The sequence below is a fragment of the Spinacia oleracea genome, chromosome 4 (assembly GCF_020520425.1).
Source record: "Spinacia oleracea cultivar Varoflay chromosome 4, BTI_SOV_V1, whole genome shotgun sequence".
Taxonomy (NCBI): Eukaryota; Viridiplantae; Streptophyta; class Magnoliopsida; order Caryophyllales; family Amaranthaceae; genus Spinacia; species Spinacia oleracea.
In genome coordinates this window covers 173,846,241-173,859,020 of record NC_079490.1, presented here as the reverse complement: position 1 = coordinate 173,859,020, position 12,780 = coordinate 173,846,241, and the positions used below count along the sequence as shown (strand labels likewise).

Below are 12,780 nucleotides of genomic sequence, written 5' to 3'. Positions count from 1 at the left end.
ATTCAACATAAGAGAGAACTTAGGTGTCGTAACACAAGTCGAGGGAGTATGATTTACTGGCTCATACTCCTTATAAAATACGGAGTACTAAATAATTAGAGTGTGGAAAAACTATAAAAAATGAAAATGAGACTACTACAAAAATATAGAAGGAGGATCAGACTAAATCAAACCAAACCCGACTTAAAAAAAAAAGCCATAAACCCGCCTCAACCCCAACGCCAACCCCGCAAACAAAGGATTGACAAACAAAAAACCGAAACACAATAGAGTGAGAAAGGAGTACGAAGCAATGAGCTTAGCACTCATCCAAAGTTACTCCTCCGCCGAAGAAGACGAAAGAGAAGAATCTAATCATCACTACGACAATTTCTCTGACGACGACAATGACTCCGGCACCGGCTCCGACAACTCCGCCGCCGTTTCACGCTTTCCTTCCACCTACAACCCCGTCGTCGCCCCTAAATCTTCTCAAGACTCCGCTCTTCCCTCCGCCCTAGATGCATTCTCCGAAGTACTTACTACTCCAACCTTTTCCTCTCTCCTCAAATTCTTTCAGTTTTTCATTGAATTACTGCATTCTTTGAGCTGGATTTTTTTGTCAATTTTAATTTTGAGTGATAAGTTTGATTACCCACTTCTTATTTTTGCTTGATTTCCCTTTGTTGTTGGGTTTTTGGAGATTTCAGGGCCGCCTCAGTTTCTTAATAATTGCGTAGAAGACCAGAATGTGGGAAGAGATATTATTGTTCATCGTGTTCGCAGGAACAGCAGAAACAAGAAAGATCTGCCTACTGGTATAATGCCTTCGTCATTTTTTAATTAATCATTTTTGTTGTTTACAGTTAATTAGACCTAAAAAGAAAGGGCATATGGATTCAAAATTCGTATTCTATTTGGGTTATCCGTCATCTGTTTTAATTTCAATTTTGTTAGGTTTTCTTTGGGGGTTATTGTTAGGATTAAGCAATTGAAGATAATTCACTCAGAAAGATAGTTTATCTTTTGTTGTGGAAAAATAGGATTTATATACAAGCTTAATGAGATCAAGACGTATAGGTTGGAGCTTTCTAGAAGGGATGATATCACATACTTTTGGCCTTTGGGTTATATGACTTTGAGAAATTTTACCTGGTGTTAACCTGTATATAACTTTAAGCATATTAGGTATCCCTAATTTCTGAGTTTGAATTGAAGGGGGGATTGGGTTTGGCGAGATGGGAAGATTGTAGCTTGAACAGAGAGGTATAAGATAGCAACTTGACTTAGAAATAGCTTGATATGGAGCTCAAAGTTGAATAAAAGGTCAAAACACTTGAGATGTCAAATTGATTGGGTGTGTCAAGAATCCAAATCTTGGAGAGACATCGGTAGTAACTAGGGGTTGGGAAAGTCTCTTGGTTGGTTGAGCAAGATGAGATTTGGGATTTTCTGTTAAGCAAGAGTTTAAGGTGGGTTTCATCGGGTTTCGTTTCAAACTGAACAGATGTGGTATAGGGGTCAACTTTCCAATTCCTTTTTTGAGTTTCTAAAACGGCGGCTTTTTTGGAGACATTTTCAATAATTAGGCTCTCTACAGTCCACCTGTAGACATGTTCTGTATGTAAAGATAAAGTGTTACTTAGCACGACCTTGGCTTGTTAGGAGATGTGACGAACTTGAATTTAGCTTAGATTCAATCCACTTTGTGTTGACTGTTGAGTTTTGCTGCATTGAGCTTGTGAACTGCTAGGTTGCCTCTTTCTAGTTTGCTTTGAAGAAGTATTAGTATATCCAGAAAACAATAAAAGGTTGAGACTTGATGAAAGTACGAACTTCCTGGAGAAGATAGTGACATTAAAAGAAAAATAGTGGGAAAACAAGAAAACTCCGATGGCGGGATACTTTATCAAATGTAGAACATCATGAAACGTAAAAATAAAGGTAACAGATGAAAGCCCTTAAAATTTTGTTTGCACAGGATCTGGTAGCATTCTAAACACTTGCTTCAGAATTTTGTGAGAAAGTGCTTTCTGATATACGAGTACTCGTTTAAAATGGTGGGGAAAAGTTATCTCATGCTTTCTTGAAATAGTTCTTTGGAACAAATATTTTCCCAAGAAGAATAATGCTTCTGAATTAAATGGCCTTGATTGATGAGCATGTCAAAGTACAATCCTAGAGCATAAAAAGTAACCTGCTTTGAAAAAATTGCCTTTAACATTGAGGTCAGGTTTGTGATTAGATGTTAAGATGTCTTACCCCACAAAGATAATATGACAATCTGGGAACAGAAATCTACAATCCAATGAGCTCAAGTCCATGTGGTGTGCCTGTGCGTAGAATTCTACTATGTATAGTACTTACAGGGAGTTCTCTGTTGTTTTGCAGTTGATTTTTGCCAAGCTGTGATTTCTTTTGTGGTAAATTGAATGATATGATGTTATTGTTCCTGTAGGTGCTGTGGTGGAAGCCAAGCCCCATTTAGTTGGCATTCATGAACGAGTAAGGAGTGATATTGAGGGTAGTGTTCCCTCTACTGGTTCTACACAGCCTCAGAAAACTCCTCCGGTAATGAAAACTGCTGATGGCTCTCAACCAAGGTATACTCACATCTTATTAATGATGCACATACAAATATCTTCGGTAATTGAATCAAATCTTTCACTAGTGTTATCTTCTGTCAGCATGTTGTTTATTATTATATGTTAGCAATCTCGCATTTTACAGTTCTTTGCAGAGAGAAAATTTTGCATAATTGATATCATGATATATGTTGGCATGTTAGCAACCTCCTGTGTGCTCGATTACATGAAGTCAAATAGAGTTGTTGGCCATATACATTATTCATCATGTACCGTGAATTACTTTGGACAATGATGTTAATTTTAACTCTACTAAAACTCCTATCATTTGTTACAATGACTTTTGATATTCATTTGTGGAGCATGTATGATTTTCTTCCAATTAAATCCGCTATATAAATCTTGTTTCAGTATGTGCTTGCTATGCGGGATACCCAAAACCTACACGAGTGCTCTTGGGATGGTATGTCCCGTATGTCCTTCAGATGACTCCAAAAAGAAGGGATCTACTGTTAAAGATAAAGAGAAAATCAAGAGAATGAGAGGCCAGTCTTCTCATGCTAGTTGGAAAAGTGAGACAGAGATGCACCTCAGGCAGACCTTTGATTAACAGAGTTATTGGAACCACCACCTGTCTTTTTATTTTTTTTCCAGGATTAGTGTTGAAAAGGTGTAAGATTAGTTAAATTGATAATTGTCATTCTGAAAGCAATTGCAACTGTGTTTAGTCTTGTATCATGTGTGTGATATTCGTTGTCATATTTCATTAGAATCATGGATAAATCAAAAGTTCGACTTGTATGCGTAAGTTGAATTATGAACTTTGATCTTTTAACCGTCTCACTAGAATAAGAGTGACGGATTCTGAGAAAGTTGTAAGTTTTTGCAATATGAATTAAATGCCAACATTTTAATATTTTACTCGAGTCGTGGAGATCAATTTGTAAAGAACAAAGCAAAAAATATGCAACTTTCATGTAATTTGTATTATCTATGCTCTAAAACTAAAGAGATACTCCCTCTGTTTTATTTAAGGGATACACTTGTCTTTCTCGGCCGTATTTAAGAGATACACTTGTCATTTTTAGTAACTTATCAACCCCACCTTCTAATTAAATAGTCTATCTACACCCTACCTCCCACCCCTCAAATGACATGAAACCCACTTGTTTTACTTGATAAAATATCTACCCAACCCCACTTGTTTTATTACTTTACAGGGAGTACTCATTACACATTTTAACACTTCATATGAAACAGGTAATACCACTTTGTTTTTGCAATAGCCGTTCCATATTGACTTTTAACGCTATGACATTCATACATCACGTTTGGCCATCGTTGTTAACACTCCATACATAAGAAAATACAGACATGATCTTACATTTGTAATCAACTTTTGTAAATTTTACTTGTGTACTTTAGGAGTAGAAATCAATATTAGTTATAAATTAGAAAACGTGAAAAAACAAATGGTAAACCTATTGAAAAAATCCTAGGAAGTATTACGCATAAAATGGTGATTAAATAGAGAAATCCCGAAATGAATCATTTGTAAGAGAGAAGAGTACAACGTTAACAAACTACAAGATGTCATTAAGTTGCAGAGGAGTACCATCCAAATTTGAAAATTTGCAAAACAAATTTAAATTTGAAATTGTCATCTCCCTGGAGTAAAAATGTACACAAGAAAAAACCGGAAAATATATACGCAATAAGTTGCAGGAAGCAGTGCAGTTGATCGGCTTCTGATCGGCTTCTTCCTTCAAACAGATAATCTGAAACTCAAGCCTTTTAAGCCATAACAAGTCGTTGATGTCCTCTTTCTGCATCACCGGGCAGGTCCAGCCAGCAAATTTAAATAAGAACGCATAATTAAGCATGATTTAAGTTTTCACGTACCAACAGCTTGATCTACCGTTCTATACAGTACTTGCTGTCAACGAAGAAACTCCATAGTTCTAGCATGAACATTCAACAAGCAACCACGGCATGACAACCCCAGAAATACCAACAGATCTGCTATGCTATACTTAGATCTTACTTACTACATGGTAGAACAAGCAAATTTATGACAGTATAGTATGATGCTTGAAATTTAGACAGGTTGGATCGAGATAATTCTGATCAGCGAGGAAATAGCCATTTAATAAAAAAATAAAAAGCTGTTACCTATAAACTGACAAGCAATAACAAAACTCTTCCTAAAGTAACTCTAATAGAATACAAACTGGTATAACAAGTAGTATGCAAGAATTAAGAAGCGAATAGTTACAAGTGTCAGCATAACTGACCATGAAGAAGAATAACAGGACTGTATGCCAATTTCAGGGCTGAAGCCCAACTGCTTTCGGCCTTGTTCGTTGAACAAATTTTTGGATATCAGCTTTCAAACTCAGTGTCCTGCAGCTTCACCATTAGCTCAAGTGGTATCTTCTTGACAAGCCGGTTTATCAGCTATCAATGGACCATGATTACATGCCTCACCCTGTCAAAAACCAGTCTAGGATTCAATTGTCAAAGCAATCAAATAATGCATTTCCACAAAACCGCTCTTTTTTCCTCCAAACAATATTAGAATTTTGCAGGACGAGTCACCACTTACTCAAAACCCAACCCGAAATATGGGTCTTGAACATGATTTTATGACGTGAAATTTGATATTAACTAGACCAATTCTGGGTCAAAGTGTTGGGCAAGTACCTTTGCACGTTGGGTAAACGATAATATTAAATTATATGGATATTAATGATTCAAAATTGCACATAATCAATTAAATTATATGGATCTTAATGATTCAAAATTACACAAGCAAGGGGAACTGGGGAAAAATACTATCTTGAAAGTCTACCAATATTTTTTTAACAACAACAACAAAGCCTTATCTCCAAAATGATTAGTGGTCTATTAATAGTTTAGAGTAATTTAGGCAGAAGAAAAGTGTTATACCCCTTGAGGTAACCCGAAATCGAAAAATTTGCTCTTCTTTTTTCCCCAACCCAAAGTTGAAAAGAACCAACCTGTTTGGCATGTCCATTAACTTCAACATCTGGAAAAGATGAATGGGATACTAAAATGGATATAATTATGCCATACTGCTAACCCCATGCCTCATGAAGTTGCACCACGTTTAAGCGCTTGGGTTTAGCAGTATTAGGAAATCATATGTAGAAAGCTCGGAAGGCAATGGGTTGGTACCAATGGCTATGCATTTGAATATATTGCCATGTTTAAAGCAAGATAAAAAGAATGGATGAATATGGATATGGATGCTCTTTAACTCACTCCATAGTACATGCCCAAATAATCACAATTGAATATGTATGCTGAGATTTCCCTGATTAAGGGAATTCTCAAGTACATCTTCACCTCTATATATAGATAACGAAGGGAACACGACAACCTAAAATAGGGAATACAGTCTCGGACGTTTATCCCTAAGTATAAGACTACTTCCATATACATAGTCATCGTGTATTCTGTATTCATACTTATGCAATATAAAGTTCTTCACTAAGTGAGCCAGATGGGCAAGGCCTGTTCAACTTATAAAACCAGTTTCAGCAAAAACCAGTTTCTACTTAAAAAGAAACCCTTGATTGGCAGAAATTTGTTTTCATATGCATTACTCAATAAAAAAACCAATTTTGATGAGTACATCTTATTTTTTAGTAAAAATAAATTTCAGTACGGAAAAATTAGTCTAATTCAGCAAAAATCAGTTTGGTTCAACAAATTTTAGATCGAAGAACAAGACCTTGCTCTACACAATATTTCCCATAAATATTCTAGTTTTCACTTCAATTTCCTCTTTCCAAGATAAAATATCATATTTGTTCAGCCGGAACTGGAATTCATCAAAAGACTTCTACAGACTAGGATTTATGGAGTACTTATTAAGAAGGGTGTATCAATCACAATAAACTACAAGGCAAAACAGAACAAACAAGAAGATATCTAAAGCATACCATAGTGTGAGACATCACAGGCAAAGTATCTAAAGGAGCTGCTGCAGAAGGGTCTGATGGCCTATGGAACAACAAGTGCGCTATTGACCGGTCAATGGGATTTGTATCAGTTTCCATATCCATAAAGCCTGCGCACCTGTAAAAACCAAACACTGATAAGAATAATGCCTTCAATTAACTACATTTTCGTCCGTATTTTTAAACGAAATTTCCTACGGAAATATGTTGCTCAAGGTCTCATAAGTCCCATATTTCCTACTTGGGGCCAATTACAACCCACCCCACATTTAGATCAACTTATAACTAAATAAAAAGGATCATGAGATACAGCATCATTAAGAGACGACTTCTTATCTTTGTCCCTCATCAAGGGAAAACATCAACCACAACAACCAAAATCGTGGGGCTCTAAAACCAAGCACCTACCTATTTGATCCAAGCTTTTTAAAGAAGCAGGAGGAACGATTTGTTCTAGTTTTAGAGTGAGAAATTCATTAAAGATAGACAAAACTTGAGGCATACTCCTACTGTATAGAAATAAACTGTCACATCCTCCCATCCCCTCATAATCAAGAATGTGTCATAAATGAGACCCCTTATAGTAGTTACCGCAAGCCCACACATATCCTCTCATCCCCATCCCCTCATCATACGACCCCTTATAGTAGTTACCTCATTCCCACACAGAACCCGTTAATCAAATCTAGACTGGGGCATCTCAGATTCTCAGGAAACCCAATCATTATGTTCACTATTACTATAGTAGGAAATGTGACAATATTTCCTAGACATCCCTAAATAGTACACGTACTAATTAGTATGTAATGTGGAGTGTATATTTTTCATTTAGACATATATTGAAAATAGAAAATCAAAGGAAGAATACGTCAGTATCTGGAGCAAGTATCTGGAGCTACTACAAGGACAAGAAAAATACGTACTTATTTGTTCCATCAGATAGAAAAGCTCCACTTGTATCTTTGTCATCTTCGTCGCCACACTTATGCCTCCGCTGTGCACTCCTGGCCAGCCGATAAAGACTGTCTCTTATGCACAATTTCGTCCTTACATCTAGCTGGAAAAACATGCGAAGGTCAATCAGTTTCAGAATATGCAGAGCGATATTACGAGAAGTCATTGGAGCGCATGCAAACTTCAACTCATCTTAAAAGTATTCAGCTGATCTTAAAAATTATTCTACACTGATCTTGCATACAAAACTTTAAGATCAAAACATAGCTCTTTAAATAGTGTATAGCATTTTTTAGTAGGTGTTAAGACACAGATAACTGATAAGCAGAGGATTAGTGTATTAGCAATTTAGCACTTCCAGATCCACACTCAACTAATAAGAATCAGACCAAAATTTGCCTACCTGGCGTGCTTAAACAAGACCATAAGGATAACAATATTATGACCCCTCCCCACCTACCCACCCCCTCCCCTCGAGAAAAAAAGGTGCAAATTTCAGATATTCAAGTTCAGTGACTGAAATCAAACCTACAATACTGCAGGATGGTATACATACGTTCAAGTAGTATCAACTGAAAGTGCACGTACTTTAGTTAGCCTTTATACCTTCTCCATGACATTTTGTAGTTGTTGAAAACTACTTGCATCAATCGATACTTCATCCAGGACAGAGCTCATGCAAGAACTTTCCTGTCTATTAGAAGAGTCCAGCTCTGTTGCAATGCCAGCTGCATCATCAACTTCACTCTGACCTTCAGCTTCATTTTCAAAATCACATAGCTTCTTTGAACAAATTGGATCAGGATCTTCTCTTTGGACCATTAAGTTACCCTTTTCAGGATGTCCAGGTAATCTTCGTTGTGGCCTGTATTTTTTCTTGTTCCTGGGAACGGAAGCATTCTGGAGAGTAACATCATGTACAATCTCCACTGAATGCATTTGGCTGGATGCATATGATGACTCCCTTGGGGATGTTGATGGAAGGCCACTGTCTTCGGACTTAATTATAGATGATGTTGTGCTTGGTAAAACTTTATTAGTAGCATGACTGTTGTCGGGGTTTACCAAGGGAACTGGCATCTGTACAGAAGTACAATGAGTAGCTTCATTCTGTTGACGATTTTCGGACGAGAAACTATATTGGAATTTCAATGAATGATTTGATTCTGCTGCTTGATTCGGGCTGTCAAAATGAATGAAAGAGACGCTATTCTCTGATGGGCACTCTTTTCTTTTTCCTTCTGACGGCTTCTGGTGCTTCGGCTGGCTGATATGGGAGTGGATCTGTCACATAGTAAAAACCAAATGTAAAAGACAACCCGTAATGACAAAAGAGAATTGGAGATGGACATTCCTGATATTGAGAATCTACACATATAACACACACAAGTACAGAGCATACAGGCCATATGAATCTATGTTTAATCAGAAAGAACTTCGAGATCAAATAATACTTAACATGGTAATCTGGACTGGTGAATTGGGCAAACACAGGGCACAAGAACATGACTATGCCTGTGAGACAAAAATAAGCACATGGAATGTATATACCCGCAGCATCTGCTACAGTGAATTTTGCATGATAAGTAGTTAAGTAAAATCTTCTGCTGTGAAAAGCATTTCACAAGTCACAACAGCAAAAGGTTACAAACACAATTTGAGCTTTGTCAATCAGATTGATCATTTCCAAAGCAAGGAAAAACTCCATGATCTGGAAAGCATAATGTCCCAGAATATATTATCCAGAGAAGACTCATGGTGTCAATAAAGCGAGATTCTGTCTGTCACCGTGGTAATCATAGGAATTGTTCCTTCAGAAGGAATAAAAAAAAATACAGTAACATATATGTAAGTAAGATACTTAACCCAGAAACAAGAAGAAACCTAGATCCATGCTGAACCCCTTACTTCATGAAAATAACTAGGACGTCTTCAAATAGCATAAGAAGTCAACATATTCAATTACCCATTTGAAGTCTTACTGAACAGTGAACTACTAGCTTCTTTTATATTATTGCATTTCCTTCTTCAAGATAACAATGCAATGTTAAATAAATGTAAAAAAGATAATCTGTCAAAATGCTTATTTATAGCACTAAGCCACTAAACCGCATAAGCTAATCATCAATTCAGTTCTGAACTAAAAAGGTCAACATCAGATCCTATGGTATTTTACAGCACAACATATACATATGGAGTAGATATTTTCTATCCAGCTAGGTTGGTCAACTGACATATGGAGTAAATACTCTCTATCTAACCTGTGATTCACCGTCAATGCCAGAAACCATCCCAGATTCATTTAAGTTAGAGGAATTCATGGAAGTACAAGAGCCATTTGTGGTCAACTTCTCTAATCCTCTATTACAGCTGACTGGTGCAAGCTTCTCATCACTTTTATCAGCTACTAAGCCATCAGTGTTCATCCCGTAAACTTGCTTTTCAGTCATGCCATCTAGGCCACTTGTGCTGCAGTCAGAAAAGTTAAAACTTGGCTTTATCGCATCATTAGATCCTTCCGTTGCATGTGAAGATGAAAACCAGCCCAGTTCAACATTATTGTCAATATCTAGACCAAAAGTTGAATCGCAGTTTCTGCACCATGGAAGTGCATAATTGAGCAAGTTAATAAATATTATTCTGCATATGGTCTGCAAGAAAAAAGCATAAGGGGAAGTCAATGAGAGAGTATCCAACTACCTGAACATCCTGTCAACATCCTCAAAATTTTCTATCTCAGACCATCCATAGTACAATAGATCATTGCTCTCTTTTTCATCCATATTCTTTCCAAAAAAGTCAAGATCACCTTCCGTATGAGTTGTGTTATTCAGCTCAAATTGGTAAAAGTTATTGTCCATAGAAGCTGCCTTCTCTTCAAGTGTAGGATCATCAGCACATATTTCATTACCTGTAGGATCCATATTACTACTTGTCATACAGTGATTAAAGGTTCTCTCTTCATCAGACGGGGAACATAAATAATTTCCAGTAGAATCCCCATCAAGTGAAGCAGATAAACCTCCGCTAGATGAGTGGTTCCGTGGACTGTTATCCAGCATTTTTTCCTTTTCTTCTTTCACAGACCTACAGCTCGTTCCCTCCTTTCTTTGAATAAAGTTATATGAAGCACTTTTGTTGTCAACATTACTTTCAGCACATCTTAGCTGAAGTTGTGGTCTCTTACTACTGTCACACTCAACTGAAAATCCACTCTTTTTGCCTCCAGGTTGAGGCACTATATGGTCGTCATTGTCACCTAATTCCCAGACGATATCTTCTAACTGCAACATTACAAGACAGTCAATCTATCTGTTGTCTTGGAGACTACGAAAAAAGGTTTAGATTTATTTGAAGTTGACAAAAAATAGAGAAGATTTACTCAAGACTTAAAACAATATATTATGTCAAGACACTCACTATGGATTAAAGACTGACAACAAGTTAGAAATCCTCCATACAGTGACGAAAAGGACAAAAATAAAGAAGAAACTTATTAACCACAAAACAGGATAACAAGCCAGATCGCTAGCTGTTTATACGTTGAAGCATATACGGAATAGAAGATATAAGATCGACGATAAGCTGAACATTGTAACCAAGGAATCTCTCATTAAAACACTAGAGACCATGACAATATCTTCCACATATCATGCTGCAATGGTATTATGCTCGACAAAGGTGGTTACCCAACACCAAAAATTAATTAAAAATGCAAACGAGGGCAAGCAGTGTGCCACTACTATAACAATTAGACAAAAGTAGCAAAACCAATTTGTTAAATGACAATCAAGAGATCAGAGGTCATTCAACAATACAGGAATGAGAAGTTCATGCAGAGTTGCAGACACAAACACAAGAAATTTTGCCGGACTGATTTTATTCAATGTCCGGAGTTAATTCAATGTCCGGACTCTATTAAGCTTGGAAAGCACACTGCGACCGATCTCATCTACTTGAAAATTCGTGTAAAAGTTGGTATTAAACTTTTGAGTTGAACATCGCTGTGGTTAAAAGATTCATTAACATATGACCTTCTAGTTTAACTTGTGCCTGCTTATTTTACAGCTCCAATGGATTGAAAAAGTTTTAGGGGAAACTTCAAAACAATTTAAGTGATTGTAGAACATCAAAAATCCATGGAATTAAACATGGACTCTCTTTCAACGATAAACCAAACACCGAAAACTCGCGCTGATTTAACATATAAGTCCATAAGCAATGTGTAATACATCAAAACTATGAACATAGAAGAATTGTAACCAGAAAACAGATTGAGTACCTCGTAAATGCGCGAATCTGACATCACTGAAATAATGCTCTATCCAGTTTGCAAAATATAAAATACCCAAATCGACATGTTATTATCACACAACTGACAACTCTTTTCTGCAGATTAACACAAACAGAAGCAGTATCAAAACATTAAGTTCCTCAAAAAGCTCAACAATAGCAATTCTTAAGCAAGTTCAATCAACCTACTAAGCTCATTTCTTAGTCTTCTACTACTTCAAAATCAACTCATAATTAAAAAAATATCTAAAAACTAAGTACAATTTCGAGAATCAGAAAAAAAAAATGCTTTTTCGATGAACAAATCAAGCCATTTTAACATATTTCATTCCTGCTAAAAATAAATAAATAAATAAACAAAAAAATGAATCTGATTCTAAAAACTCAGTAATCTAATTTAACACTAGAAAATCTTCAAAAATGCTGAAAATCAACCCAAAAACACACTAAAATCAAGATTTCCAAAGCACAATACCACAATAATTACAAAAAAAAAAAAAAGCAGTGAAACATACCTTAAAAAACCTGCTTCCAAAAGTTTATAATTTTACCCAAAATCTTCCGACAAGAGCCCTAAATCAGATCTTCCGGGAAGTTCTAGAGACTACAGATGAAACGAGAGGAGAGAGAAAGAGAGAGAGCTATCTCGAATTATTTCCACCTTCAATTTTTTTCAATTAGAACAAAAAAAAGAATAATTCAATATTTGAGTGAGGTGATTAGACACTACGATTAATCTAAGAAAGACATATGGCAGGGTAATCAAAAGAACGATGGGGGATTAAAGTTAGTAAATTAAGAGGGGATCAGAATTCGTGGCTTGGAATTGTGCAAGAGATACGATCAGTTTCGACAATATTATTGGTCCACGTGTTAAAATACTAGGGGAACTTGGCACGTGTAAGTTCCGTGACAGTGGCACGTGACAGCCTAGTTGACGTAAATCGTAATTGTTGGTTGGTTTAATTTCAGGGAGTTTTTAT

The 12,780-nt window shown here is 36.4% G+C and overlaps 2 protein-coding genes across 4 annotated transcripts; one reads left to right on the top strand and one right to left on the bottom strand.

Annotated features, from left to right (window-relative positions):
* The first annotated feature begins 219 nt into the window (after nt 1–219).
* Nucleotides 220–3,490, top strand: LOC110799196 (uncharacterized). The gene is made up of 4 exons (XM_022004417.2): nt 220–514; nt 683–797; nt 2,438–2,582; nt 2,976–3,490. Exons 1-4 carry the CDS (start codon nt 293–295, stop codon nt 3,172–3,174), a joined length of 681 nt encoding a protein of 226 aa, XP_021860109.1. The 5' UTR covers nt 220–292; the 3' UTR covers nt 3,175–3,490.
* Nucleotides 3,491–4,081: 591 nt separating this feature from the next.
* On the bottom strand, nt 4,082–12,539 carry LOC110799181 (protein LNK1). 3 transcript variants are annotated; one of them, XR_002536336.2, is made up of 9 exons: nt 12,313–12,537; nt 11,787–11,893; nt 10,205–10,788; nt 9,766–10,099; nt 8,111–8,788; nt 7,474–7,607; nt 6,533–6,668; nt 4,859–5,052; nt 4,082–4,390 (listed from the first exon to the last, which is right to left on the bottom strand). XR_002536336.2 is itself a non-coding variant. In XM_022004397.2 (8 exons), exons 2-8 carry the CDS (start codon nt 11,808–11,810, stop codon nt 5,056–5,058), a joined length of 1,902 nt encoding a protein of 633 aa, XP_021860089.1. In that variant the 5' UTR covers nt 11,811–11,893; nt 12,313–12,539; the 3' UTR covers nt 4,620–5,055. The 3 variants fall into 3 exon arrangements, 2 of the variants coding, with proteins under 2 accessions (XP_021860089.1, XP_021860088.1); XM_022004397.2 differs by lacking the exon at nt 4,082–4,390 and having other exon boundaries at nt 4,620–5,067; nt 12,313–12,539; XM_022004396.2 differs by lacking the exon at nt 4,082–4,390 and having other exon boundaries at nt 4,620–5,052.
* Nucleotides 12,540–12,780: the final 241 nt, after the last annotated feature.

What these genes read in the sequence shown, in the direction of transcription:
- LOC110799196 (XM_022004417.2), top strand. Translation starts at nt 293, where the DNA reads ATGAGCTTAGCACTCATCCAAAGTTACTCCTCCGCCGAAGAAGACGAA. An exon ending in CAAGAAAGATCTGCCTACTG is followed by an intron (nt 798 to 2,437) that starts GTATAATGCCTT and finishes TTGTTCCTGTAG; the next exon opens with GTGCTGTGGTGGAAGCCAAG. An exon ending in GCTGATGGCTCTCAACCAAG is followed by an intron (nt 2,583 to 2,975) that starts GTATACTCACAT and finishes ATCTTGTTTCAG; the next exon opens with TATGTGCTTGCTATGCGGGA.
- LOC110799181 (XM_022004396.2), bottom strand. Translation starts at nt 11,810, where the DNA reads ATGTCAGATTCGCGCATTTACGAG. An exon ending in CAGATTCGCGCATTTACGAG is followed by an intron (nt 10,789 to 11,786) that starts GTACTCAATCTG and finishes GTAATGTTGCAG; the next exon opens with TTAGAAGATATCGTCTGGGA. An exon ending in TACAAAATGTCATGGAGAAG is followed by an intron (nt 7,608 to 8,110) that starts GTATAAAGGCTA and finishes ATGTTTTTCCAG; the next exon opens with CTAGATGTAAGGACGAAATT.